Source organism: Canariomyces notabilis, assembly GCF_033297395.1.
Source record: "Canariomyces notabilis strain CBS 508.74 unplaced genomic scaffold N656scaffold_15, whole genome shotgun sequence".
NCBI lineage: Eukaryota > Fungi > Ascomycota > Sordariomycetes > Sordariales > Chaetomiaceae > Canariomyces > Canariomyces notabilis.
The window spans coordinates 621,171-648,644 of record NW_027041837.1 but is presented as its reverse complement, the minus strand read 5'-3'; the positions used below and the strand labels follow the sequence as shown (position 1 = coordinate 648,644).

General features: G+C 55.0%; 11 protein-coding genes and 1 non-coding gene across 12 annotated transcripts; 5 read left to right on the top strand and 7 right to left on the bottom strand.

Moving 5' to 3' along the window:
* Positions 1-442: 442 nt before the first annotated feature.
* On the bottom strand, positions 443-852 carry N656DRAFT_780764 (uncharacterized protein). The gene has a single exon (XM_064815444.1). It carries the CDS (start codon positions 780-782, stop codon positions 477-479), a length of 306 nt encoding a protein of 101 aa, XP_064669043.1. The 5' UTR covers positions 783-852; the 3' UTR covers positions 443-476.
* A 654-nt stretch (positions 853-1,506) lies between these two features.
* On the bottom strand, positions 1,507-4,834 carry N656DRAFT_830166 (uncharacterized protein). The gene is made up of 3 exons (XM_064818594.1): positions 4,274-4,834; positions 3,909-4,220; positions 1,507-3,851 (listed from the first exon to the last, which is right to left on the bottom strand). Exons 1-3 carry the CDS (start codon positions 4,394-4,396, stop codon positions 1,701-1,703), a joined length of 2,586 nt encoding a protein of 861 aa, XP_064669042.1. The 5' UTR covers positions 4,397-4,834; the 3' UTR covers positions 1,507-1,700.
* Positions 4,835-5,094: 260 nt separating this feature from the next.
* Positions 5,095-6,763, top strand: N656DRAFT_780762 (zf-DHHC-domain-containing protein). The gene is made up of 3 exons (XM_064815443.1): positions 5,095-5,301; positions 5,376-5,529; positions 5,586-6,763. The coding sequence occupies exons 1-3, from the start codon at positions 5,213-5,215 to the stop codon at positions 6,612-6,614; spliced, it is 1,272 nt and encodes a 423-aa protein (XP_064669041.1). The 5' UTR covers positions 5,095-5,212; the 3' UTR covers positions 6,615-6,763.
* N656DRAFT_837865 (uncharacterized protein) lies at positions 6,724-8,623 on the bottom strand (the record flags this gene model as incomplete). The annotated part of the gene is made up of 2 exons (XM_064818837.1): positions 6,724-7,898; positions 8,557-8,623. 2 exons carry the CDS (start codon positions 8,621-8,623, stop codon positions 6,772-6,774), a joined length of 1,194 nt encoding a protein of 397 aa, XP_064669040.1. The 3' UTR covers positions 6,724-6,771.
* A 1,221-nt stretch (positions 8,624-9,844) lies between these two features.
* Positions 9,845-13,505, bottom strand: N656DRAFT_711978 (uncharacterized protein; the record flags this gene model as incomplete). Its single annotated transcript, XM_064811778.1, has 2 exons — positions 9,845-13,173; positions 13,229-13,505. 2 exons carry the CDS (start codon positions 13,503-13,505, stop codon positions 9,845-9,847), a joined length of 3,606 nt encoding a protein of 1,201 aa, XP_064669039.1.
* A 2,959-nt stretch (positions 13,506-16,464) lies between these two features.
* Positions 16,465-18,165, top strand: N656DRAFT_780757 (uncharacterized protein). Its single transcript, XM_064815442.1, has 4 exons — positions 16,465-16,735; positions 16,839-16,921; positions 16,982-17,640; positions 17,693-18,165. Exons 1-4 carry the CDS (start codon positions 16,513-16,515, stop codon positions 17,709-17,711), a joined length of 984 nt encoding a protein of 327 aa, XP_064669038.1. The 5' UTR covers positions 16,465-16,512; the 3' UTR covers positions 17,712-18,165.
* Positions 17,892-19,366, top strand: N656DRAFT_163678 (carbon-nitrogen hydrolase). Its single transcript, XM_064808718.1, has 2 exons — positions 17,892-18,183; positions 18,275-19,366. Exons 1-2 carry the CDS (start codon positions 18,139-18,141, stop codon positions 19,211-19,213), a joined length of 984 nt encoding a protein of 327 aa, XP_064669037.1. The 5' UTR covers positions 17,892-18,138; the 3' UTR covers positions 19,214-19,366.
* Positions 19,367-19,871: 505 nt separating this feature from the next.
* N656DRAFT_163824 (kinase-like protein) lies at positions 19,872-21,637 on the top strand. The gene is made up of 3 exons (XM_064808720.1): positions 19,872-20,024; positions 20,142-20,696; positions 20,771-21,637. The coding sequence occupies exons 1-3, from the start codon at positions 20,003-20,005 to the stop codon at positions 21,550-21,552; spliced, it is 1,359 nt and encodes a 452-aa protein (XP_064669036.1). The 5' UTR covers positions 19,872-20,002; the 3' UTR covers positions 21,553-21,637.
* A 315-nt stretch (positions 21,638-21,952) lies between these two features.
* On the bottom strand, positions 21,953-22,033 carry N656DRAFT_t88. Its single transcript has one exon. It is a non-coding gene; the product is annotated as a tRNA-Ser (tRNA).
* Positions 22,034-22,452: 419 nt separating this feature from the next.
* On the top strand, positions 22,453-22,823 carry N656DRAFT_163670 (uncharacterized protein). Its single transcript, XM_064808717.1, has one exon. The coding sequence runs from the start codon at positions 22,550-22,552 to the stop codon at positions 22,778-22,780; it is 231 nt and encodes a 76-aa protein (XP_064669035.1). The 5' UTR covers positions 22,453-22,549; the 3' UTR covers positions 22,781-22,823.
* Positions 22,824-23,940, bottom strand: N656DRAFT_163669 (uncharacterized protein). Its single transcript, XM_064808716.1, has one exon. It carries the CDS (start codon positions 23,875-23,877, stop codon positions 22,867-22,869), a length of 1,011 nt encoding a protein of 336 aa, XP_064669034.1. The 5' UTR covers positions 23,878-23,940; the 3' UTR covers positions 22,824-22,866.
* Positions 23,941-25,151: 1,211 nt separating this feature from the next.
* On the bottom strand, positions 25,152-27,418 carry N656DRAFT_163602 (cytochrome P450-like protein). Its single transcript, XM_064808715.1, has 4 exons — positions 26,734-27,418; positions 26,319-26,681; positions 25,424-26,260; positions 25,152-25,359 (listed from the first exon to the last, which is right to left on the bottom strand). The coding sequence occupies exons 1-4, from the start codon at positions 27,037-27,039 to the stop codon at positions 25,231-25,233; spliced, it is 1,635 nt and encodes a 544-aa protein (XP_064669033.1). The 5' UTR covers positions 27,040-27,418; the 3' UTR covers positions 25,152-25,230.
* Between the last annotated feature and the right edge of the window lie 56 nt (positions 27,419-27,474).

The following is a 27,474-nucleotide window of genomic DNA, read 5'->3' as shown; positions in this document are numbered from 1 at the left end:
ACGGAACGAATCAGGAAGCAACGAATGTTTAGAGGTGATCAGTGGGATCAGTTGGAGGGCAGTACTGAGCAAACTGAGCACCTTGGGAAATAGCTAGTATATAGTCACTTGTCCTGGAGAGCTCTGAGAGTTCTCCAGTAAGCAATGCAAGCAGTTGTCTATGCTACTGTGTGAACACTTGCTTGTGTCAATTGTTGTAGACCCTTTGGCTCTACCGAACCTCACCCCGTCTTTAGTTCGACCTTCAGTCTCAGAGAAGTCCCTTTCAGTGGTAGGGGACCGAGATTCGTCACATCTAAGTACTAAGATAACCCGCAAAGAACCCCATGGAGCAGCCACCCCCGGAATTCAACCCCTCAAGACACATGTACCTTAGCTACGCCTTTGTTCCCAAGCACATCCATTCAAACCATGACTTTATCGAATCCGTCCATTCGCCATTGCCCGTTTTACCAGAAACCTCCAGTTTTGATCCTTCACTTTTGACGCTCCGAGTCTCGGCTAGCCTTGACATTCTTCGCGCCAATTGCCAGCATCTTGTCCAGTTCCGTCCAAGCTTCCGCCTCTGAGGGACACATTGGACTCTGTACTAACACTGGCCCTGGATCTGGAAATCGATTCTTTTGTATGATTGTTCTCACATAGCATATGTAGTAGACGTAATCATCGGTTTCGTGGAATATGTCATACTCCTTGTCGTCGCCCCAAATGATTTTGCAGTTTGCTTCGATACGCTCGGCCCGGGCTCGGGCGGGGCTCACTGGGGTGGCTGCGGAGGACATTGTCTTTTGGTCCCTTGGATGAGGGCAACTGTGATGCGTGGATGATTTGCAAGGCGTAATGAATGCCCGGTTGGGGATAATGATGTATGAGGACATGCAGTAGTGAGGATTCTCAGGAGTGGTGATGCTCTTGTCGTAGAGGAAGAACGTTGGGCCCTTACTACCTAGGTACCCAAAAAAAATATACTGCCTGCCCCCTACTTTGTAACTGAGGTCTCCAGGCAGAGTATCCAAACGCGAGCGTTTGACCGGCTGGGTGCATCTGCCATATGCAGGACCAGCGCATCGCAATTGTGCGCCAGCTGCGCTCATCTTCTTTACTATGATCCGCTAAGTCTTCTTCTGTGGGCATCCATAGAGTTGGGTACCGGTGTGGCCGTTTGCCAACCTCGCCGAGCCAGAGCAAACATCTTGTTTTCGTTTGCTTGAATATCGTCTGCCCTTTAGCCACTGCCGGAACAACACGACAACTTTACCTGTTACCGCTATTGGCAGTTTGCTAGGTTCAACTGGGAAGTTACTACCTGGAACCCCTGAATTCCCAGATGTGGTGTCGTACGAAACCAATGGAGTAAACGGAAGCAACCGAATCCTCTCAACATGACGCCGGCGATGCTCCAAGAGGAAACCTCTCAACTGGCACAGTACCGCCTCGAACCCGCCTATCAGTCAGTACTGATCCGAAATCATTCAATGATCTGATGAGCGGAGGTTGAATGAAGTACCGGTAATGGCTGATAAATTGGTGAATCAGGTGGCCCTGGAGCCAGCGGAAGCCATCTAAGCGCCCCCCTTACTAAACATCTGATGCCTCTGGCCGCCACATGCTCTTGCACCGTACCGATACTCGCAACTCCAAACTCCCCGATCCACGCCCGAGCCAACCCACCGCTAGATATGAACCAACAAAACTTAATCTCAGAGGCGGTCCCATAAGCTCAAAAACACCCTCCTATCCATAACAGCCTCAGCGCCATGCTTTTCCGCCAACTCCCAGTACACATCCTCCTCCCGACCCCTAATACTCTTACCCTTCCCTCGTTCAGGGATCATCCCACGAAGAGAATCCAGCCACGGCCCAATCTCCCTCACCCTTTTATCGTCCTTTGAAGTCCACGCCCCTTTTATCCCTCTCGGAACTCCTTCTCCTCGCCTCAGACTCTCAATGACAGTCCCGACATTCGCCTCTTTGCACCCAGTTGCCCTGACAGCGCGGGCGACGAAAGGTTCTTCGTAGCCGAGCGAGACCCAGTGTTCTATGATGGGGCCCGGATCAATGATCTGCGTAGACTTCTGCTTATGGTTCGCTGTGGCAGGAGTGGTAGGAGAAGAGCGAGGCTTCCCATTATGGTTGCTAGTAGCATTAATGGTAGATCGCGGCTGGGCATGGGCGAGACTGGTTGGAGGGGAAGGTCGAGTTGTGGAAGTCGATGACGGGCCCTTGGATCGGCTGAGTGCTGTTGAGGAAGGGAGGACAGGCCTCCGGTGACTCGAAATGCGGGGCTTGATGTTCATGGACTCAAATCCGTCGCTCGACTCGGATGTTGGGTTGTGGCGCGGCAAGGCGGAAACAGGCCGATAGAACATATCCGATTCTGATCGTAGTTGCTCGGACGGGCCAAAAAGCTCGTCGTCTTCCACTCCATTATCCTGCAAGGGATACCCAAAATGAAAATCTTGGGTTTCCGGCTCTGCCGTTTGCCTATGGAGTGGAGGCGGTCTAAAACGGGGGCGCTTGCTTGGGGTGTGCTGAAGGGCCGAAGTCATCCAAATTCTGGAAAAGTCGTCTTGTTGGCGTGAAAGTTCGGAGCGAAACTCAGGCGTGTCGGGGATCTCCTCATCTGGGTCGCGTCGCCGCCGCTTGGCAGAGGAACTGAGAAACGGAGGAGCGATTGAGCTATGAACTTGGTCAAGAGCTCGTTGGAAGGGCAAAGGCGGCGAGGACACGAAACCATCTGAGCGGTCTGAAGGTTCTGTGCGAGGAGCTGCCGCCCATGGTGATCGCTTGCCTTCATATCGATCCTCGACTTCTGCCCTATCCTCGCCTTCCTCCTCATCATCCTCCTGCTCCTGCTCCTCCTCCCCGTTTTCATCATCGCCTCCTTCTTCATCCTCGTCTTCCTCTTCATCCACAGTCTGACAATATTTCCGCATCGCACATTCAAAGTCGAACAGATGTTCTCGATAGGCCTCCCTCAGGAGCGTTGGCACCTCTTGTTCAGCAACCCAGTTGAGTCCGAGCTTCTCAGCGACCAGCTGCCAATCACGGGGCGGCGGCCTGTCCGTGACAGAGGACCAGAGAGTCCAGAAATCTACCGTGTGCGGGCCAATCTGCACCCACGGAACGAGATTACCATCGCCTCGATAATGGTTGAAAATATTCCAAAACTGCTGCTCGGTAAATGCGGGCACCGTTTGTTGCCGTGCTGCCTCTGTCTCTGCTGCCAGCGCTGCCTCTGTCTCTGTTGCCAGCGCTGCCTCTGTCTCTGCTGCCATTTGATGTCCGGAAGGTCGCGGGTTATCTCGCCGGACCCGGTAGCCTCTCCAAACTCTCTGTATGGTCCTGGCGGCCTGGACTTTTTTTCGCCTTCGCTTCAACAGCGGCATCCGCCGTCGCACCACCGTCCGCGCCCAATAGCCTCTCCATATTCTCTGTATTGTCTTCGCGGCCCGGATTCTGGCACGCCTCTCCTCCAAGTGCTGCTTGGTTGGACCATTTGTGCTAGACGTTATGTTAGGTGGCGCATCGCTCTTTCTACCGGGGTTGACGGGCAGGGATTCGACTGGGACAGCTCTAGCCGGCTGAGATCTTTCAGATGGAGTAACAACTCCGTTGACTTCTTCGGTAACGCGGGTCCTGCTCCTGGGAGATTGTCTAGGAGCAGCCACGGTTGGCTGAGGGGAGGAGGCTACTGTGGCAGCTCTTGGGGTTCTTCGGGATGTGTCGACCCGTTCTGCGTTGGGAGGCGGCAGCGTGCTTGGATAGGACTGCAACAGCTCGCCGCTGGAGAGATGGGAGAGCTTTTTGACCCACCTATCCCTCCACGATTGCCAGGTGTGATGCGGATACTAGCAGATGTCAGTAAGTTTGCCCATGTCGGAGGAATTAGGAACTAGAGACGGCACCTTTTCCTCGAGATCCTGGTATATCTTGTTGCCACCGTGGTGTGTATGCTGGCGTATCCAGTTCACCAAGAGCTCATCATCCTCCCTGGAGAAAGGGGTCCTAGTGCCTTTGGACGGTTTCGACGATCCAACCGGGCGTGGATTATTCGCTCGGCTAATCCGGTATTCGTCAATATCGACGATTCTTCCCTCCTTTACCGAGTCGGTTATATACTTCCACGAGACAGATCCCGGAGGCGTATCTTTCCTGGCGGGGTCTGCAATCAGCACATCGGCATACTTTTCCAGGAGAACAACCTTGCCGCCGTTATCCTGTGCCAAGTCAGGACCCTGTTACGGGGAACAGATCGAGGGGGGGAGCGTGCCTTGATATTTTGAACCAGGACACTGCGGGTTGGGACTCGCTGAGCAACCCAGAACTTGACTCCGCCAAACAGCGTGCCCTTGTATTTTCCATCTACGCCTTCATACACAATCGGGGCAGCCATTGTGATAGGCTCCCAGCGTGGGCTGGGCCGCCTTGGGAACGTGTGCTGCCGAACCCGAGGAAAGTCCAACGGCGCAAGGTAGACCAAGAGCAAAATCGGTTTTGGAAGGGGAGTGGCGCCTCTTGTCTTGGGCCTGTTGATAGTTGAGATGTGGTTCGAGAAGAGGTGAGAGAATCGGCTTTGCTGCGCGGGAGTCAGGCTTCTTGAATCTAACTAGAGCGGCTTCTGTGGGGGCTGTTCTGTAGCGTAGGTCTCATGCGCTGGAAACATGGAGGTTCTTTGCCCCATCGCTGGATAAAGACTGCTGTCGCCGGATCAAGTATTAGTTGCGATTATTTAGAAGGAAATCATCAATGTTCTGTTGTTTTTCCGCCACGACCTGGAATAGTTCCAGTCGCGTGAACCTTACGTTGGGCGTGATCGTTTTCACGTGTCAGATATGTGTTAGGGGGGGAACGTGTCGCGCTCTCACGGGACTCAATTCCATATGTAAAAGAAGGGAACAAGCTCGTTTAATTGCATATATGCCTAACTTAGCCGTTAAAGGTGGATCCTTCCCTAAGGCGTCAGCCCCGGGGGACCAACGCCTTGGGTGTGTGACCCTGGGCGATAGCGCTGAATGATGCGCTGTGTGGGCTGAAACGCAGCGGCAGGTGCCAACAGCTCACCCGCTCGCCTCACCTGAGAGAAGCGCGTTTTCCACCTCAATCGCATCTCTTAGAAACACGCAACTCTCCAAAATACCGGCTTCTGGATGGCCATTTCAGCAACAGCGTAGGATGCATCGGGTCGTCTGTTTGTGCACACATCAGCAGAATGGGCACTATCGCAACAATTGCCTTGGTCGTCCTCGGCATCTCGTTTATGGTCTTTGTGACCTTCTTTGGCCGTCTTCCTGCACTCAGGTAGCAAATATCCGCTCAGTGACAAGATGTGAAACTATCAAGCAACTGGCCATAATTCTGACACATCTTTGTAGACGCACTCCAATAGCCTGGCTGCATCGCCTAATATGGGTGCACATTCCCAACGGGGTCCTGGGCTTCGATCAAGTGGTCAGCAAGGGGAGGGTGACGGCTTCTTGCACGCGTTTCTTCAACTACATGATGTATGACAAGCACCCAACCATCCTGGTACGATATCAGCCTTCTGTCTAGACGCCCACACCCCTGCTTATTACCATTTTCAGATATTCTTCCTCGTCCTCCTCGGCGGGAGCGAGTTTCTCTACCTTCCAACAGCCTGGCCGCAGATCGGCACGCTCACCAAAATCACGGGCACCATCTCCATCCTCCTGCCCTATGTCTTCCTCTACCTCTCAGCCTTCACCGACCCGGGGTACGTCACTTCCGCGAACCACATCCCTGAAATGGCTCGCTACCCGTACGACTTCACCTTGTTCCACCCGGGCAACGAGTGCTCGACGTGCCGGTTCCTCAAGCCCGCGCGTTCCAAGCACTGCTCCGTGTGCAAGCGGTGCATCGCCAAAAACGACCACCACTGCATCTTCATCAACAACTGCGTCGGCGCCCGCAACCAGCACTGGTTCATCCTGCTGCTGCTCTCCACCGCCGTGCTGACGCTGTACGGCGGCCTGCTGGGCATGCACATCATGTCCAGCAAGATGCGCGCCCGCTTCCCCTACTGGGCGCTGCTCCCCTGGCGGGCCAATGCCGGCGCGGGCATGCCCCTGAAGCAGTGGCTCATCATCTGGAGCTGGGGCATGCACGACGGCGTCGCCATGGCCGCCGTCACCCTCCTCGCCCTCATGACCAGCCCCCTCGTGTGGGGCCTGCTGGGGTACCATGTGTGGCTGGTGTACTGTGGGACGACGACCAACGAGTCGATGAAGTGGTCGGATTGGCAGGCCGAGATGGACGACGGGTTTGTGTTCAAGCGCAGGATGGAGAAGGGGAGGGCCAAGGATCTGAGGATCGAGCCCGCGTGGACGAGGTGGCCGGTTGAACCGGAGCAGGTGCTTGTGCGGACCGTGGATGGGAAGCCGCCTGCGCAAGATGCGGATTTGCCGGGTGTGGGTGAGTGGGAGGCCGTTTGGAGGTTGAAGGACGTGGAGAATCTATATGATATTGGGTTCTGGGATAATCTGCTGGATGTGTTTGTCCCGGGATTCATGTTTCGGGACCCGCGGATGCCCGTGTCTGAGAGCAGGCTTCGACTGAAGAAGAAGAGGAGAGCTAAAAAGATTTACCTGGCCTAGTCAGGGGGTGTAGGAAACGCTGGCGAATTTTATGGGCATAGCGAAGGAGGGGTGGAACAACGCATCTAATACCCAGGAACCAACTAGACCGATTGCGCTGCTTTTAAGGGGTATCAATCTATATATTACACAAACATGTACAAAGCTGCTGCCACGTCTAAAAAGAAGGCCGCTGCTGAGCAGGAGCCTTCCACATGAGCTCGTCAAAGGACACAATCCTCGGAGCAGATGGTTTCTGAACCACCCCAGGTACATCAAACACCCTCTCGTCCTTCACAATCCCCGCAATCCGACAAATTGCCCATCTCGCACCGGCCACACCAAGTCCACCACTCTCCGGATCCCCCGCGCCAGTAACCCAAATCTCGCTCTCCCATCCCCTCTCAGCACCTTCCAGCCACGTCAAGCTCTCCTGCTCCACCCTCCTCAGCTCCTCCCATACGCTCAAGCAAACCTCATCCACCCTCTCTTTCCTACCATCCTCCCCACCACCAAGCTTATCCGCCTTGGTCAGGACCACAGCAGTACGGACCTCTGCATCCCTCAGCATACCCAAAACCATCTTATCCGCCTCCTTAATCCCCGCAACAGCATCTACCAACAGCACAGCCCCCCTCAACATCGCCCTCCTTGCAAGATACTTCTGAATCTCCACCCCCCACGCCTCCTGCGACCCCAAACCGTAGCCAGGCATATCCACCATAACCAGCCGGTGTCGCGGCGGCTCTTCCTTATGTTCCTTCCTCCTCTCAGACCGACTCTTCGCCCGCTTAGGCGCCTCCTGCGCGGCCTGCGCAAAGGAGAGGTACTGCTCCTTACACGGCACTCCAAACCCATACCCGTTCATGCACTGGGTGCTGCCCGCGCGGCGGCTGGTGATGGCCAGCCCGGCCCCGCGCGCCCGCAGGCCGTGGCTCGCGCGCGCCGTCGCCCCCTCGGCGCCCGCCAGCGCGTTGATCAGTGTTGATTTCCCCACGTTGGAGCGCCCCAGCAGGCATACTTCGGGTGTGTGGCTGTTTTGTGGCAGGTGCAGGAAGCGCGCGGCCGAGTAGAGGAAGTGCGGCTTGCGGGAGGTGAAGAGGGCGGTTGTGCTCTTGAGCGAGGCCACGGGTGGGATGGGCGCGGCCAGGGCGGATTGCTCTGGGTTGTTGGACGGTGTCGGGAGGTAGGACACGGAGGAGAGTGTGGCTGGGTCTATCGTGGGGGTTGTTGAGGTGGTGCCGGTGGGATTGCGGGACGTTGGTTTGGTTTGCGGTTTTGGCTGCTTGACTGGCTTGGATTTCGCTGTTTTCGTGGAAACATGGCGGATGAATTGGGAGGTGGTTGACGGTGTTGCCAGGACGGCAGATAGTGGTCTCAATGTTGCCATGGCAGGAGATAGGCGTCGCAGAGCCCTTAGGAGTAAGCGTTAGGGAGTGTTAAATTCGAAAACGAATTGCGGACTGAAGTTATGGATAGAATCTTATCTTATCTTGCCTGCCGGGAGAAGGGCACCGATACGGGTAAGGGTTGAATATCGAACCTCGATTTTTCCAGACCATCCAGCGCCGTTCACAACTTCACACTCTCAACTCTCAACCTCAACCCTCGCCACGTACAAGCCATCCCTCTCATCCTCGCCCAAGCACCAACCCAACAGCCCAAAATCCTCCCATCCATCAGCAATGACACCGCAACCAGCAACCCTACGGTCCCTGTACCGCTCCCTCCTCCGCGAGCTGCCAGCGCGGCCCGTCCTCTCATCGCCGCGCGCACCTCTGCACCAGCATCTGCGCGACAACTTCAGCCCAACAACATCAACCCCAGTAGCGACAGCTGACATCCAATTCGCCCAGGCGGAGCAATACCTCGCCTACCTCCGCGCACAACGCACCTACGTCGCCCTGCTGGAGCGCTACAACCCGGGCATGGGCATGGACGAGGAGGAGCGGGTGCGGCTGACGGCGCGGCGGGTCGGCATGGACCTGCCTAGGGAGTACGGCGGGGATTCGGAGCATGAGCATGACCATGGGCAAAGCGGGGAAGAAAGAGACAGGTGACGGGTAGTGCCACTGCCCGAGGGGGGAAGGACTAGAGGAAGAAAGAAAAGTTGTGCTTTTCTTCTGAGCTTTTCGACTGGCGGGTTGCGAATGGAAGATGGGTTTGGGGAGGCATCATAAGCTAGAGAAACAGGGCATGGCGTTCGGGTGGCCGTACATACAGCACATGTCTTACTACTGTACATCGTACAAGTGAATATCCTTTGGCGGAACTGCCGGGCTGGTGAGTGAACCCTATATACCAATCTTCACCAGAACACTATAAGGAGAATTATTCCTAACAGTCGCCTGCCAGGATACCGGTCCTTGCCGCACGCTAACCATGGACACTGCAAATCATCATATAGGATCTGAAATCAATGGCTGAGATGGGATGAGAAGCGGAATGGCGTACATCTGCTTATCCATCTTGGGTGGCGGGTGGGGGTATATAGGGAAGTTTTTGGCTTCAGGTCATCAACAGGAGCCGGTACGTCGTTGAACCATTTCAATGGCGATTTGGCGTAGCGGTTCCAGCGTGGGCGTTGAGAAAATTCCTAGATAGCCTCTGGTCGACGAAAGACTGTCCCAGACTGCTGCCCGGGCTCGAACGCCTGCCTCTCTTTTGGGGTTCGATTCCTCGATCAACCACCCTTTGTTCTTGTTTGCTCAGACACCCACTTTATTTACACCGCCCGCTTACACCTCGCTATAGATTATAGAGCCACTCAATATTCTTCCCGGTCAACGATTTTTATCGCAGCTATGAGAAGCGATTTCAAGTGCATAGCACTACGACGGCATTTCAGAGACTACACTATATGGCCGGTAATGGACTGATCATATCTCATATATTGCTTGCCATGCTCTATTTGTAGACGGGTTATGTTTGTGTAAATGGTATTGACATAAGGAGACAATATAAACCAAGAGAAGCAAACCGGATGTCAAAGCAGCCGCCTCCTTCTCTGATGATTCCATCTTGCCAGAAAAGTTCGATCCAATACATAGCGTGTGTTCTGCCTCCGAGAATGAGGAGATAGATATGGATAACGGGGGTATCAAGAATAACACCTCCACAAAAACCAAGCCCTCATCAACCCGCTTGTTTCCTCCAGCAATACCCAAAAAGGCAGAAAAGCGCAACAACATCACAAATCACCCCGCAGCTACTCTCTGTCACTCACTCACTCATTCACTGACCCAGCCAGGTCAAACCCCTCCAACACCGCCCTCCTCAAAGCTCTCATCCCACCCCCCAGTCTCAAGCAACCACCCCCCGACCCGCTGCTTGACTCCACTAACCGTCTCGCCCAAGGCACTATTCCACTGGTCCTGGACGACACGGACCTTCTCCTTGAGGTCGTCGGTAAGCCTCTTGCCCTCCTGGGCCCTCATCTCAGCGACGCGTGCGGCATCTCTCCCGTCACACTCCATGACTCTGGCCTTGGCCGAGACGCAGGCCTCCTTCACCTCGTGCAACAGGCACAGCAGGTTCGTCTGGCTCTCAATGAACTGGTACGTGCTCTTCTCGGCATGGAGGAGCAGGCTGAAGAGGTACTGCAGCGGGTGGTCGACATAGCTCGGGTTCTCGGCGAACTCGGCTGCGGGGATCTGCACCGCAAACCCGTCGAGGTCTCCCGCAGGGATTTTGTCCAGCAATCGCTTTAGCGGCGGCGCAATGTCCCAGAAGGCGTTGAGCTGCACCTCGACGCCGCGGACCACCGTTTCCTCAACCACGTCCCGGAACTCCTGCGTGCGATGGAGGACTTCTTCGGCAAATGCCAGTGCCCTTTTGCCCGCGTCTTCGACAAAGAAGGCTTGCGCCGAGGCGACCTTGTCGTCCTGGTTAGCCAGTCGGTAGGGAACAAGCACCATGTCCCGGTAGCGGTCGTTGCGGTCCGAGAGGAGGTCGTATAGGGCGCGGTGGAGCATCTCGCGCGCCTCGAAAATCCACTTGAGGAGTGTCAACTTCTCCAAGAGTTCCGGCTGCTCGTCGCCTTCTTCTTGGGGGAGATTGGGATTGGATTCGTGAGTTTCGTCAAAGAGACGGCTGCGGAGGGAATCGAATAATTCGGTCGCCTTGGTGATTCGGCTTTGGAGAATTTCGTTGACCGGCATGACAACGGTTTCCTGAAAGCCGTCAAAATCTTGCTTCTCGAGCTCTTTTACCTTTGCGTGCTCGTCTGCAGTAGCATCTGCTTCGATAGCAGCTGCTTCGGCGTACCCGATGGCGCCGGTAGAAATCTCTTGCTGTAGGTTCTGACGGAGCGCCTGGCGGCGCTGCTTTGCGGCCTCGGCTGCCTCGGCACGGAGCTTGGCGCTCCCTTGCTTGAAGCGTTCCTTGATCTTTTCAATCTCGGCCATGTCACTAATAGCACGGACTGCGCTCCTTATCGGTGCTAACTCGGGGTGGTTATTGTTAACAGCCGGATGATGGCGCGGGTAGGGCGGAGGAAGCGTCACCAGGCGTGATACATCGAGGTGGTTCGGGTTCGGTGTATTCGGCGTCGACGAGGAAGCGAGCGAGTTGCGTGAGAGAGGCTGTGGTGTGGTCGACGGGTCTTGGTCGTGCCATCCGGTCTTTTCCGCCGGATACCCTGTTGATGCATGCTTGCTTGATCCTGCACTCGGGGAAGGGTGCGGCTCGTCGATCCACTGCAGAGCCTCGCGAGCTTCTTTCGGGACTCCCATGTACTTCGACTCCCTTTTTGACCTCTCCAACCTCGCCGAAGGGGTTCCACTGGAGTCAGCTTCCCACCAACGGCTTGCGGGACGTCCTCGTGAATCCTCCTCATCCACTGCGTCGCTAACGCTCATGCTCAGGATAGGAGATAAGGATGGCATGTAGTTAGTTGACTGCCAATTCTGATTGGGCGGGGCCCCTGTCGCAGGAGATGCCTGTTGGCTAGACGAAGCCGGTGTTGAGGGTGTCGGTCCATGATTCCCGCCGAATGTTGACCCCATCGATCCACGGTGCGACCTTGGCTCCGATGACTGAGGCGTTAGCTCGGCGGTTCCGCTAGTAGCTGAGGCAATCGATTCCCTCCTGGAGGGCATTGGCCGGAACAAATCGCGTGTCAGATCGAGAATTTCGGAACCCATGGCCCCGATAGCAGCTGCATAGCGTTCCCGCCGAATCCGCGATTCGCTAACAAAGAATTCCGCAAACAAGCGAACTCGCTCAACATCATTCGGCGCTGATGCCTCCTTTTGGGCGAAAGCGGTGAAGCGCTCAATGGTTCCCATAGCAAATTGATCGACGTTCTGAGTAATGACTGTCTGTCTAGTCAATGCTTGTGAAGGTGATAGGGGAGTGAAAAGAGAATTATCGTGAACTAGCCCTCGGTGCGATGAGGAAGACCGGCTCCCGGTTGGGGGGGTCGGCAGCGCTTTAGGCGCAAGCGCCTGATGGTTTTCCGGGAGCGTTTGGGCATTTTGTAGTGGCCTGGTTGGTGTCACCTGTCCGGACAGAGTCTGCGTTGAACCCGCGGCGCGTGGTGTCCTAGATGATTCCTGTCCGCTCTCGTGCGAATCTGCCGTCCTGGGAGTCTCACCGCTCCTACCAGCCCGGGGCGTACCCCGGCCGATAGTTAGGCGCCGTTGTAGCCCCGACGACCCTGGTATCACGATATCAGATAGCGGCTGCGGCGCATTTGAAGCCTCGATTGAACCGTGATTCCCTCCCCTAGTCCGACTCTCGCTCCTCCGCTCAAGTAGCGTCTTCTCGCCACGGACGGCAGGGCTTCTCGTCAAACCCCCTGAGCTCGTCGAGGATACACCAGAGTCAAGCGGTAGGCCAGTGCTTGAGCTTGCCATACTCGACGTCTCAGCCCCCGGGGTGGCTGCCAAGTCGGCCGAGTCCGCACCCGGGACGGAGACCGGCATGCTATCACCTTCGCTCCAATTCGCCGGCGTGCGAGGTACCGGTCCCAGTGCAGTGACCCCGCTGGGAGGCGGTCTCCGGGTCGGCGGTGACACAATCGGGTCGCTCCCGGACGGCATCGGTTGAGCACTCTGGGATCTGGCTGCAGAAGGCGGCGGCCCTGGGGGAGGGGGAGGGACAGGCATGGAAGGGTCCCACCGAACTTGGGACGAGGAGCGCGATCGCGCTGAGGTTGGTGTCGAAACGGCGGGGGTTGAGACTGCTCGTCGAGCGCCCGGTGCCATGTTCTGGCTTGCCTCTGAATCGGTTCTCTGTGGAATTTGAAGCGTCAAAGGCGCTTGGTGGCCGGGCATAACACGCGATATCAAACTGAAAGGGCGCGACTGTTGGGATGAATCCATGGCCGGGCTCGGTTGTTCCGGTTCTCGCCGTCTTCCCAGCGAGGGAAGCCCAAATCGCCTCTCACGAGAGGAACCTCTCGCGCCAGGAGGGGGCGGGAAGGACGTATTAGCGACCGGGGCATCGGGAGTAACCCTCTGAGTCGGTGGGGGTGGTGCTCTGGCAACGGACACATTGGCCATCGGCGCCTGGTCGAACACCAAGCTCATCGGACGGTTGCGGGGAGGCGAGTACGGGGGTGGAGGCGGAGGTGATGCTTCGGCTTGTCAGCCAAACAATGCCAAAGAAAAAAAACCAAGGGGAAAACTCACCTTGGGGTTCCTGGAAAGGTTGCGTGGGTTGGGCATGCTGCATCCGTTCGGGACCAGGTCCAGCAATCGGAGAAGAAACCCATTCTTGCGGGTTGTAGGGCTGGATGGCGCTTAAGGGGGTCTGGTTAGATGAGAAGGCGCCGTGAGAACTGACAGACATGGCCGACAGCGGTGTGCTGTTGGAATTGTGACCGTGGTAGACGCCCAATGACGCCGTCAATAGGGGATTTAATCCGGCACGGAGTCGCGCGGTAGAATCTCGTGACGAATTCATCATGTCGGCCGGTTCGATGCTCTGCCCAGGCTGCGGGACCTGATTCTCCTTTTCCCCGTCCTTGCGCACTCGCGAAGCCGTCACAGGGTCCCAAAGTCTCACAATCGCTTAGCCGTTTCAAACCCGCACCACGAAACGCAATCCTCGTCGGCACCGTCACCGCTCCATTCACAGCTGGCGCTATGTCGGATCGTATCGTAGTGATTTGAAGGTCAAGTGCGAGCCATCATTGGAAAATGAGTGCCAGCGTCCCTCGGCGATTTCGTCTGCGACCCGGGTGTCCTCTAATTACCGTGGCGAGCCTGAGTTATCCTAGAGATAAAAGATGGATAAGGATGCCTCGCAGGGAAGACGAGAACTGGCTGTGATGCAACCCACTCACACCCTGGTTGACTGGCGAGACTGGCAAAGTTGAACCTGCATTAAAAAGCGGGAGCCCGCCTCCCGTTTGCTTGGTGTGCCTATAGGTGCAGGAGGGCTTGGCGGTTTGCAGCTGTCTTCCGAGACGGGCCTTCTTCCAGGAGGGGTCTTGCTCCGAGAGCGACTTGGCCTGCCGGCAATCTACCAGCACACAGCAAGTGATACCGCGAGTCCGCGACCCGTCTGTTGTGTAATTACACTGCGTGCGCGCCCAAAGGTTGCACGAAGAGAGGAAGGCGACGAATGCTTCCGGTGTTCATTCCATTCCACAGATCGGGAGGCCAGATAAGGTGTTGGACTTGCATGTGTCCCCTAGGGAATTCGGAGCTAGAGCTCTTGGCTCCCTTTCCAGCCTGGTGGCAGCAAAGGCGGGTGGATGCAACTTCGACTCGCACCGTCAACGGGTCGTAAATAATGTAGCCACTGAAAGTACTACCTACCTGTCCTCCGTCGACCCTGGACTGCTATCATGAAGTGACAAGAAAATCTACACTTCACTACCTAGCCCCTACAAGAGACGCGACCGTGATTAGGGTGCGGTGTGCCGTCGAAGCTATTCTTGGATTGGGGCAAAATTCAAGAGAATGAACTTTATTCGTCCAACGATTGCGCATTCTGTCGGTGATGCGCTGCCGGCGCTTAGACCCCTGCTCGTTCCCGCGATATGATTCGACTGCCGCCTGTCTCTGCATTAGCGGATGCACCCCTAGCGTGCTGGGAATCCTTCCATGCCAAGTCGCTGTACAAAAAATGCTAGGGACGGAGGTCGAGATCGTTTTCTGTGCCTGGCTATCGCGCAAACACCATCACGCACCTGCTTCAACCTCTTCAATCGGGGTGTTAGCTCTAATGGGCTGGGTGAGCAGGGCAGATACTAGTGGCAGAATCTCTGTTCCTGAATCAAGCAAGCAGGCTCTTCACCTCTCTGACGCCGTGATTACTGTCTCCTCTGGCTCTTACCCTTCCCTTGGCAAGGCTTCGTTCCATCCGGTACAAGTACCATTACCGTTGTTGTTCGCTGCTGTAGTCCAGGATGCTTGTTTGCTCTTTGCGGAGCCGTTCCCCAGACTTTACCTTTCAAGGAGGTCTAACCGACACGATATTAATAACCACGCCCTGCCGCTCGACCAGTGTGCGCGATGCCAGTCCGTACTGATCGTTGCCGGATAATTCGCTGCCCTCCCTTTCTGCGAATGACTCCAGACATATTGCGTGGCCACAAATTGATCGGAACAGGAGCTTTCCGGTTCGTTGATGGAACCTGAGTGCTGGGTAGGGTCATTAGTTTGGCTTTAACTTGCTGCCGAGAAGCGGCTCCCCCAATCTCGGGCATAATGCAGAGAATGCAGAACACCCATGGATGCGGGGTCAGCTGGGCAAGCCAAGTGCAACGGCGCTGCCGGGAAACTGACAGCTCCTAGCTGTTAACCCGCACCTCACAAGCGTCAGTGTCACCATTTCGAACCAGGTTTGACGATCTGAAGAGTGCACATACCTAGCCGACAGCCCGGCTACGGTCCGAGGTGAATGGGGAGCTCGGGTCGGCCCGGGCTCTTGTCAGCAATCAGCTTCGACAGGCGATGGAGGTACGGCTTCCAAAGCAAAAAAAGGCTTCTGCATCCGGCATGCAAGTAGCTAAGCAACTCGCTCAAATGCCCTTGGCCGTTGTGCAACATGAGCGATCTCATGCGTCCAATCCAATCATAACCGCCGATGAGGCTGCAGCTTGCACCAGTAGGCCTTGGGCTGCTCCAACCATCCTAGCCTCCTTCACGAGTAACCCGTTAGCGTACTGAAGAAGCTCAATGTGTAGCCATGCGAAACCATTGTTTCGGTATCCGTATGTTTAGGTCGGTTCTTGCCATTCATCAAAACACGTCGTGTCTCCGTTGCCAGGTCGAGGTAGGAGCCTCAAATGATCATCAGGTCATCGATACGTGTACGTAAACGGTCTGGCAGCAGCAGTCTGAGCTAGACCGACCAACAGCCGCGCGAGGGTCTTCAAGGTGTTGTCGAAGCAGCTAACGCCGGGCCTACTGGAGCTGATGCGAGCGTTCCTGCTGATCATATCAATGGAAGCTCCAACCTGAGCATGGAAGTTACCAAGCTAACTACCCCACCAAAGGCGGTGAGGATTACTGCCAGTCCTCTCCGCCTAACTGGAGCCTTGCAAGTTTTCTAGAGCTTTCCAGGCCGGTCGCTGACAGTTTCCGCATTTTCTTCATTTGGGCGAGTCCGCCCAATCTCCTGACACTTCCAGCTCGCCTTGCTCTTCGCGACACATCAGTTTGCACAGCCATTGTTCTTGGGAGCTTCGAACTTCAGGTATGTATATTCGATATGGTTTCGCGTCTTCTTCTCCGTTAGCCAAACCCGCTGTTCCGTGATGATTGTTTCAGCTGGCACCAGTCATAGGGCGACTTGTACTCCTTTCCTTTGATGACAGATGCTGCGGTCCACCAGGCCAACTCTGATCGAGCACCGATTCTTTGTGTATACACGCGATTTATAGCTCCCACGAGAAACCGTCGCTAACCCGCGTAGCCCACTCTGCCGTCTAGATAGCCCTACTCGTCCGACAAGCGCCAAGATGGTTCTGCACAACCCCAACAATTGGCATTGGGTCAACAAGGATGCCTCAGCATGGGCAAAGCAGTGGCTTGAGGACAACCTGACCAAGCTGGAGGCGAAGGAAGGGGATGTCGCGGCCAAGATCAACAAGGTCATCAGCATGAATGGAGATGTCGACGTCGCGCAGCGGAAGGGCAAAGTTATTACGATTTTCGATGTGAAGTTAATATTGGAGTATACAGGTACGTATTGCTATAGAATACCATCACTATGCCTCTTTGCGTTGGATTGTTCATCTTTGCGTTCCTGGTGTGCCAATTGTAGGCTAAATCTTCCGTTGTGTAGGCTCCACTGCCGATGATGACGATGTCTCGGGCACCATCACCGTGCCCGAGCTCTCGCACGAGCTCACAGAGGACGAGTTTGTGGTAAGTGGCACTTACAATCATCGCCTGCAATGACTGACTCACATCGAACGCCCGCGACAGTTCGAAATCGACATTTATTCCGAGTCTGAGGACAAGCAGCCAGTCAAGAATCTCGTGCGATCGAAGCTCGTCCCGCAACTCCGGAGCGAGTTCATGAAGCTCGCCCCTGCTCTCATCGCCGAGCATGCCAAAGATATCCAGCATGCTCCCGGGTCAAACCCCTCGAGCGGCTTCTCGACGCCAAAGTACCATCCTCCGACAGGAACCGCGGCGAAGGACGCATTATCAAGCTCGACCACCAAGACGGACAGCGTCAGCAGCGTCAACACCACCACCGTGACAGACAACGAGGAGTTCCGCACCACGGCCGAGGAGCTCTACCAAACCTTCACCGATCCCCAGCGGTTGGCAGCATTTACCCGTGCGCCGCCGAAGGTATTCGAGGGCGCCAAGAAGGGCGGGAAATTCGAGCTGTTTGGTGGGAATGTCTCGGGAGAGTACTTGGAGCTGGAGGCGCCGACCAAGATTGTGCAGAGTTGGCGTCTAGACCAGTGGCCCAAGAACCACTACTCGAGGCTGCAGATTGAGTTTGACCAGAACGACGTCGACAAGGTCACAGTCATGCGCGTAGAGTGGACCGGCGTTCCAATTGGCCAGGAGGAGGTGACAAAGCGGAATTGGCTCGAGTACTACGTCCGGAGCATCAAGAGGACTTTTGGGTAAGTTGAATTTCCCGTGTGTCCATTGATGGCTGCTCACACGTGTTCCCAGGTTTGGCACGATTCTTTAGGTAATGGCATGGCGAGACGGCGTTTGGGTTGAAGGGTAGGTATGGAGATACGGTCATCATTACATGATACAGGGGTGGCAGTTGCATTTGAGCACCGAAAAATGGCCGGACTCTGCGCCATAGGTGGAAAGGATTAGAGCTGGGTGGCACCAGTAGATCCAGCAACTCGAAGAAAGAGCAATGAGAAATGATATTAATCTCACTGCCATTCTCCGTGTGTCCATCTCTCTCGCTCGGTGTTGCGGCGTGGAGTTTGAACAATAGGTGTAGGACTTACCCCGTTCGGAGGTCCACCCAGGGCGGGGGAAGCTGCTATTTACATGAGGAGCCCGCCACATTCTATGAGTGTTGATCCTCCCCGCAAATCTGCCTCAGATAACTTCCAGATATCGCTTCATCGCCAAACCTCTGCGCATATCAGACGAAAATGGCACCAGTATATAAGTTCGCCATCGTTCAGCTGCAGCCCAAGGTGAGCTGATGATATCATTCTCTCAAGTACCCGTCGGATACACACGACAGTGTTCAAGACCCCTGATCCTTACCCCTTACACCCACCACAGGATGTCGCCGTCGAAGAGAACTATGCCAAAGCCGAGTCGTACATCCGCGAGGCGGCTGCTCAGGGGGCCGACCTCGCCATCCTCCCAGAATACCACCTCACCTCGTGGTGCCCGGACCACCCGGACTTCATCGCCGCATGCAAGGCTTCTGTCCCTTACCTGGCTCGCTACCAAGCCCTTGCCCGCGAGCTCGGCATCAACATTGTCCCCGGCACCATCTGCGAGATCCACCCGGCCTATGACACCAGTACCACCACCACCACCACTAAGGATAGCGAGATCCGCAACATGACCTACTGGATCTCCCCCGCCGGCTCCCTGTTAGGCAGCTACCAAAAGAAGAACCTCTGGCACCCGGAACGGCCACACCTGACCGCCGGCACCGTCGAAACACCACACACGGCCTTTGACACGCCCCTAGTAACCTGGGATGATGCCGGCCGCCACCGCCCGATCCGCGCGGGGCTGCTGATCTGCTGGGACCTGGCGTTTCCGGAGGCGTTCCGGGCGCTGGTGGCCGACGGCGCGGACGTGGTTGTTATTCCGTCGTTCTGGCTCGTGCGGGACGAGGACGATCCTGGGGATGCAGACCTCGCGCGGCGGGTAAGGGTCAACCAGGAGTGTGAGCAGCTGTTTTTGCGGAGTGTGCTGGTCGCCAGAGCGTTTGAGAATACCGCCGCCGTGGTGTACTGTAATGTTGCCTCGGGCGGGTTGAGTCAGGTCGTGATGCCGGTGGTTGGTGCGGTCGGCGGGCCGGGTGGTGGCGGTGGGGGGCAGGGGGCTGAGGGGGTGTCAGTGGTGATGGGGGTTGGAGAGGAAGGGGTTAGGGTGGTGCAGGTGGATTTTGGGCTTCTTGGACTTGCTGAGGAAGGGTACAAGATTCGTAAGGACATGATGGGCGAGGGGTGGCATTATGGGTATACGCTGCGCAAGGACTAGGAGGGAGCAGGGCCTAATGCGGCACCAACACTTGCTCCTGAGGGGGATGTTGCCTTCGAATTTACTAACACTACGCCGCCGTAATACGCCGGTTCCTTGGACGATTTCGACTTCGATGGTTTTCTCGCTGACGGACCACCTGGCATGACGTTCAGCTTGCTTCAAAAGGAAGCCGAGTAGAAACCTCAAGTTCAGCGTCCGAATATGAGTGCAATCCCCCGTCCTGGGCATGGTCAAAGAACAAAGGAGTCCAGGACCTCAGATGGTTAGGCCTTCTTTACATTACATCGAAGGTTACCCAGCGCCTAGCAGGCGCCGAAGAGGTAGTCTTTTGCTTTCTGCAGTACTGAAGCGAGTTCAAATTCATTGATTGTGGGATAGGAATGTGTGCTCGGATGTAAGCGCCGGGCAACACAAGCGCCGTGCCGTGCCGGAGCGCAAGCGCCCGGTCGGGCCCGGGGGCAAAAGGTGTAGGAGGGTGACAGGTGTTGGTTGCTATCCCAATTACCCGGTTGGTTAGTTGTCATGACTTTTACGCTCAAAAGAAGTGAAGTGGATATTGATGGCAACTTTTACTTGACTGACCTTCACCAACACAATGATACAACCTGATCATGGACGGCCATCTCGGCGCGACGGGTTGGGCGAACAGGCCAACGAAGCGATGCTGCACGAAACACATTTTGCTTAGATCACGGGGTACCCATCATATAAGACCACAAGATGGAAGTGTTTGGTCAGCAAACTTGATGACAGTAGTGTGAATCGCCAACATCATCTATATCTCGTATGGAGCCAGCTTTCCTAAGCCGTTAGTGTTACTCCTTCACACTTTCACATTCCAGCCTACAACGTCGGTCTCAGTCAAGCCAGCTTCGCACACTTCTGACTACTCGTTCAATCACTATGGTACTGATATCGGCTGAAGAGGCGGCTGCCATCAAGTCTACTCGTCGCTATCGCCCTCTGAAACTAGGAAAAGCCATCTTCCCCGAAGACATCGAATGGGACTATCTCCCCGAAGGACACCACCCCGTCGACCTGGGCGACGAGATCGAGAACAAATATGAAAACGACATCTACACTGTCTTGCAAAAGCTCAGCCACAGCGTCAACTGCTCTGTCTGGGCCGTCAAGTGGAGGCCCAAGGACCCTACCGTGAACACCGCTCCTAAACCCAAATACCACGCCCTGAAGATCTACCGCGCCAACATTCTCCAGATTTGGGGCGGCCACCAGGGAAGAATGCTCCATCTTCTTGACCAGGAGCCCGGTAGCGGTCATCCAAACATCATCCAGAAGGAGGACTTCTTCTACCATACCGGTCCCAATGGCACCCATCTCTGTCTGGTCTTTCCACTGCTTGGGCCGACCCTCGCGAATGTGGTCATGGACCGCTTGTCGGCTGCCACGCGGCACAGTGTGTGTCAACAGCTTGCGAGCGCAGTTGCTTACATGCAGAGTCGGTATATGTGCCACGGCAGTAAGTTTACCCCGTGTTGCTTTCATAGAGTCCAGCCATCATGATCCCTCCGAGTCCCTACTAATGTCTATTAGGACTCATGCCGGAGAACGTGGCATTCGAAATCCCCGGACTTGAGTCCATGTCCGAACGAGAGCTCGAGGACAAGCTTCTCGGCGTGGGAATCTACGAAGAACTGCAAGAGATTGACGGCTCCCGCCCCAAGCACGGCCCGAGAAGGGTGTACCAGCCGTGCCAGGGCTGGCATGGCCTGGACCACTCCCAGCTCACCACTGTCCGGATCATCGACTTCGGCGGTGCTTTCTGCCTGAGAAGTGATGAAGGCGACCCGCCGCCTGACCCAAAGTACACAGTCCACTTCTCCCCGCCAGAGTACTGCTTTCAGTATCCCCTTTCGCGCGGGGCCGACACGTGGCAGCTCGCAATGCTCATCTTTATGATCCACACCGGTGTCTCCCCCTTTTATTACATGGGGTCCTCGGAGAGCTACGAGCTCCTGATCAGCGTGATCGCCGCCTATCTCGGCCCGGCACCGCAGGACTGGCGGAACCGGTTCCTGCACCGCAAGTACGGGACCAGGGACGCCGAGACGGGAGAACTGTCCCCCCGCGAGGCTCATCCGGCGGAGTGGTTTGACCTTTCGAGGAAGCAGGTTACGCTGTCGTTCCAGAGGGAGCTTGCGTTACGGGCGCCGCATCTAAATCGGAGGCAGCGGGAGAAACTCGAGAAGTTGCTCCTCATGATGATGGCTTGGCGGCCGGATGTTCGGATTAGCGCACGCGAAGTGCTCGTTCATCTTCTCGAAATTAAGAGACTGAGCGCCTCAGCGGATGGGGATGAAGCTGAGAGCAGGTAGATGGAGGCTGAGGTTGAGGGATCTAGTCTTTGACTTGTTTATAAGTCATGATATATCTTGACCACTGTCCAGTCTGTATACTAGGAAGTTATCAATCTGTTCAAGCGGCAGTTGAATTGACTCACAGCAGATTTTATTACTCATCCGAAGGGTAATACCTGCCTATGTTCCTAACACGAGGCCCGGAACCTGATTCCTGTCACCGTATTTGCATGTCGAATGCCATGGCGTTGTATTAGTGTAGCCAAAAACTTGTGCGCAAAATGATCCCCTCTACTGCCACTTTCATTAGAGGTATGTGTGACACTGTGAGGCATCGGGCATTCGTGAGGAGGATTTTGCGGTTGGAGTTGAAGGTGGTGGGAAAGGGGAAGGCTCTTGACATAAAAGTAAAAGTTATCGACAACGAGCGGATTCGAACCGCTGCGGCCGAAGCCATACGCTTTCGAGGCGTACCCATTAACCACTCTGGCACGTTGCCATTTGACGAGCATTCTCATCCCAAATGCGATCTATCAAGAGCATGCTTGGGGTTAGGGTTAGTTGTATGCAATAGCCCCTGAATGCCAAAGCACAGTGTCTTGTTCCTTGTATTTGAACATTCCAATCCCCTTGGAGATGACGTGTACATTAGTACTGCTGAGGATGCCTTTGAGCCTAGAGCTTCTTAGAACTCTTTATGCCACAACCTGCCTCTCACTAGCACTGGGACAAACACCCTCCTACCCTATAACCACATCCTACCAGTCATACTGTCGGCCATCTCCATCTCCTTTTTCAGCAACTGTTGGTAGAGCTCTTTGAGTCTTAGAGCTTCTTATAGCTCGTTGTCTCACAACGTGCCTTTGACTAGCACTGGGACAAACACACTCAACGCCTATTTGAGCGTGCCTCCAGGAATCCAGAGCCTCACTGGCAGTCTCTCTTCTTCCCAATTATCACCAAGCTCTAGATCCCATAGCAACAGAGCTAAGATTTTCGAGTTATCGTTGTACCGATGCTCAGTCGCTCACGTCATTCCCTCAGTGGCAACCCGGCATGGACCGCATGGTCAGCGGTAACAATGGTCGGGTGCCTACATCACTGGCTCACATCCGGGCCCATAGCTCAGACTCATACCAATAACCACTACGGCTGCTATTCTCTGACAGAAACCCCGGACGTGCGCCTGTCTCTATTTTGGAGAGCGGGAGGTTTACAACAATCTCTATTTTCTGCCCCCTACTAGTTACACCAAGCCAGACTCACTCCTTCACGTTAGTCCTCCTTAACCTCATCTCTTTCCCCTCACGGGCAGCTAAAACTAAGCCAGTCTCAAGAAGACCCTTCCAGCTTGAGCTGGTCCAAGGCATCTGAGAGTTTCCGAAGGCAACTCCACATACTGTCAATATCAAGGCCGCTCACCTCCTCCGCCAAGTCCTCGATACTAGTACCCGTGGCGCTAAGAACTAGCAGTTCGATACGGTCGCTCAGGGCTAGCATGTCCGTGCCGCTTTTCTCTCGCTCCCTGTTCTGGGCGTTCGGCGTGGGCTCTTTTACAGAGCTGATCCCGGCACTTCCTGAAGTTTCTGTTCCACGCCACCTTACCTGGAGGCGGCTGAGCTCATCAGTCAAGTCCTGAAGACTGATCTTGTTCAGGTCCAGCTGACGTACGAGGTCGGACAGAGTGTCAACTCTGATATTGGCGTTTCTGGCCTTACGGCTTATGCTGAGGTGGCTGGGCTGGTCAGCCAAGTCCTGAACGCTGATCACGTTCAGATCCAGCAGACTTACTAGCTGGGTCAACTGTTCAAGAGCACCAGTACTTACGGCTGCATGTGCTCGCTTTGGCTTGCGCCTTAAGCCGCCGTGGATTCGTGATCTGCCCGAGGTATGATCGCTGCGATGATCCTGGCCATGATGATTACGAGTCCTGCACCAGGCGCACATTTTGGCAGGCATCGTGAGAACGTGAACAATGAGAATGGAGATCGAGAGCATGATCCTTAGAATACTAGTGGCGAGGCATAGGATAATAGAGCTCGCTAGGGAGACGCCAGGGACATTGTTACCACCGGATATGGCCGGAGTCTCCAAATGATTGGCGTCTCGCCTCGTCATATCCAGGGGCTGTACCGCTTCTTCGGACAATGGAAGGAAGCCGGGGAAAGCTAAGGTTTGGTCTCGGTCGTGGTGAAGTCTCGGATTCATGTCGTTATGTTTCTGTGTCGTTCGCTCGTATGGTCTGTTGCAGTTTGCAGATCGTATTCGGAAGAGGAGTCGGGAGGGGAGATGGATTACTACTAATATTAAACGGGTACCTTTGTCTTCAGCTGTTCTGCTCATGGTGACCAAGACATAGTTCACTGTGTGAATATGGCCATTACGGTGATTGTGTTTCGAGTGGAGCCGTCTAGACTGTGGCCGAATATGAAGGCTTCAAAGGAGGCGGCAGATATCCTAGTTATCTTCCTGTCAAAATACCAACTTACTACATTGGGCCCTGTACTATACACAGATACTTATTATGTTCACAGCATGTTCAGTGAAAGGGAACTTGGAGTTTTGAATCTGTGCCTACCTCGTAGGACAGTGACTTACCTAATGAAATTGCTATCAGACTATCAAATGGAAGTAAGGAGTGACTCACCGGGGACGGATACCAGCTGTATAGGTAAGTAGTTCACAATCTGTCGACGCTGATATCTCATCCGGCCCGGAGGTTAGCAGTAGTTGCTCGTGGTAGCGTGTCGCTACGTTCAACCCCTACCTTATCTAGACCTAGACGGCCTCAAGCTGAATCTGCTCCTCGTGTCTTGCACGGCGAGGCGTCCTGCAGCAAAACCAGCAGGCGATGATGATCACACCAAGAACCGCAGCACCAAGAATGCTCAGGACAGAAACCACGGCTATACACTCATTGGATGCGCCATATTCGTGGAAACAGCGGTCGAACTGCCAGCCGGTATTGGTTGCGGCCCAGATCTTGTCGCCGAGACTGCCCCCAGCAGCCATGTTTTAGAGTTGGTTGTTTGTAGGTCAGGAGATAAGCTTGAGTCAAGGCAAGTGGATGATGGCTGTAAGAAAAGGCTTACAGCTCAAGTCAAACTTGCTGTTGATGCTATCGCGCTTGTATAAAGGTTCATTACAATGTCGAACGCTGATGGCTTTATATACAAGTCTATGATGCCTCGGAGTCCGAGAACAACCCTTTGTTGTAGTCGCCTTAATGGCTTTGTATTCCTCTGTCGAGGATGAACAAAGCAAATATATTCCATTGTAGTGGAGTGTTCACAAGAGTCTAGGAGACTAGAGAACAAACCCCTTGAAAACAGGCTAGACACACTTTGTTTCTAGATCTTTGAATATCGAGGCACAGGCTACGCTTCGCTATAGACTTGTCCAGCCCAAGGAGCATGATATTGTTTGAACCCTGTTGGTGATTTGTTTGCAGACGAAGACTATTCTGAACACAATCTGGCAGATGGAATACTTGATACCAATTTCGACAAGCGATCGGCACCGCAAGTCGTCCTCATAGTCTACCTGCCTTACCTACAGTCACAGTTAACTGATTGAACAGAACACAATTCAAATTGCTTTGTGAATAACCCTCCCTCAACCATCTAAGCCAGGCCAACCCCCCAAATGCAATGCAATCCGACCTGCGAGTACCTTAGGATGCCATACATAATACATTCACCCAGCCTCAACCTTCTTCTCGGGCATAACAAGCTCCCTCAGCTTAAACCTCGTCACAAAGTTATGCTGTTTGACAAACCAAGCATTGACAATCTCCCACTCCGAGTTAGGGTCATCGAACTCAATCTGCATCCGGTTTTTGTCAGTATTGTACCATAGAATTGAGAATAAAAGCCAAGACAAGACATACCTCAAACCGCCTCAACATGGTAGGCACCAACTTATAAATCTCCAGCAGACTGATATTCTTCCCAATGCACGTCCTGCTGCCCATGCCAAACTGGAGCATAGTGCCATTCATAGCCTTGACCTCCTCGCCACCAGTAAGCCACCTCTCCGGCCTAAATTCATCCACCTTCTCCCCAAAGATCTTCTCATCCCTGTGGACAACCCATGCCGACACGCCAACAATTGTGCCACCCTTGACGTACCGCCCGGCGATGTCCAGCCCGCCCTTGGGGACGATGCGCTCCATGGGCAGGCCCGGCGCCGGGTGCAGCCGGAAGGCCTCCTTGACGCAGGCGTCGAGGTAGGGCAGCGTCTGGCTCTCGTGCCAGGTGACGAGGCCCGTCTCGTAGTCGCTGAAGCGGCCCTCGCGCGCCGCCTCGTCAATCTCCTGCCGCAGGCGCTCCAGCGTGCGCGGGTTCTTGAGCAGGTAGTAAAAGACGGCCGACAAAGAGATGGCTGTTGTCTCGGAGCCCGCAAAGGCCATCGACACGGCCATGGTCTGCACAAGCGTGTCCGTCATGAACTCTGGGCGGGCCTCGCGCGCGGCGAGGAACTTGGAGAGCAGGTCCGGCGATTTGACAGGGGGCTTCTCAGACATCGGGAGGAGGGGTTCCTTTTCCTTCTCTCGCTTCTCCGTGGCCGTGAGATTCTTGTCGTCGAGCTCGGGCAAGCGCTCGGCCATGCGGGCGCGTGCAAATTTGGCGACCGGGAAGGTGGCGTCCAGGAAGCCCCATTCGGAGAGTTTGAGGTAGATGGGATTTTTCAAGAAGAAGCGGTCGAGGATGGGAATTTGGCCAATCTAGAGGGGTTAGCTTGTCGAGACGGCGAGTGATAAGAAAAGAAAGGGTCTAGCATACCGGCGCAACATAGAGGAACAGCTTTGTCAGATACGCCACAATGCCATCGACGTCCTCGTTCCTCTCGATGAACCCGTGCCGCTTGCTGTACGTGATCTCGCCAATGACGTCAAACGCATAAAACTGCAACCACCGGGTGAAGTCGCACGCGCTGGACTTGTCGACGTAGAGCCGCTCGGTCTGCTTCAGGAACAGCTTGGTCGTGTTGTCGACAAACGGCTCGTATTGCACCAGCGCCGACATTGCAAAAGCCGAGTTGACGCAGCGCCGAAATTGCATATGGAAGTCATTGTCTGTAGTGCTAAACAGCGACGGAAGGGCGTGCCCCTTCACCACAGACTGTTGGACCACGTAGAAGTCGGACTGGAGGATAGGTTCAGTATGATCTTCCAAATCCGGACACACCCAAACGCACCTTGATAAACCCCTTGTTGAGCCCGTAAATGGTCTTCAGAGCGTCGGGGTCTGAAAACGATAGCGTGTTCGGCCCCAGCCGGACAACAGGTCCGTACTTCTTGTGAAGCGCAATGTGTGATAATTCGGGCCGACGCTTATACACGTCGAAGAACCTCCACCAGTCTGTCAAGGACGCCAAGAAGGGTCCTGGATACTTGTTCAACCCATTGTGGTACCTGTTCCTCACGAGCCACGCAAGGATGACAACGAGTACCACGGCCAGCCAGTGTTGTCCCAGCAGCTGTATTATCTGATCTGTAATCATTGTGCCCAGCTAGCTGTCGGATGATCCGCAACGCTTTCCTTGTTGAAAAGGCTTAGGCCAGCCGCCTCCGAGTTCCGAGTGTTGAAAGGAAAGGGTGTGTGTGGTATTCTAGTAGTCTACAGTCGGGGCACGAGGGAGTGTATGCGAGGCTGTTATTATGTATAAGGGGAAACCCCCTTGAGCGGGTCACCACAGGTGCCGAGACAGCATTGGGACCAGGTTGGGGTCAGGCGTCAAATAGCGAGCCGGGAGCGAGGCAGCACGAGCTCGGTCCGCTGGGGACTAATCTATCTCGGTCCCCCATGTTGACGGGCAGTGTGCTACAGTCCCTGGCTGGCGGTCCTCCGCGGGGCGATCCCCGGCATCCCACATGGCGGGAAGATATTGCAAACGGGCTAGTGCAACTCGGACATAAGCCACTAGCAGCTGGCCGTT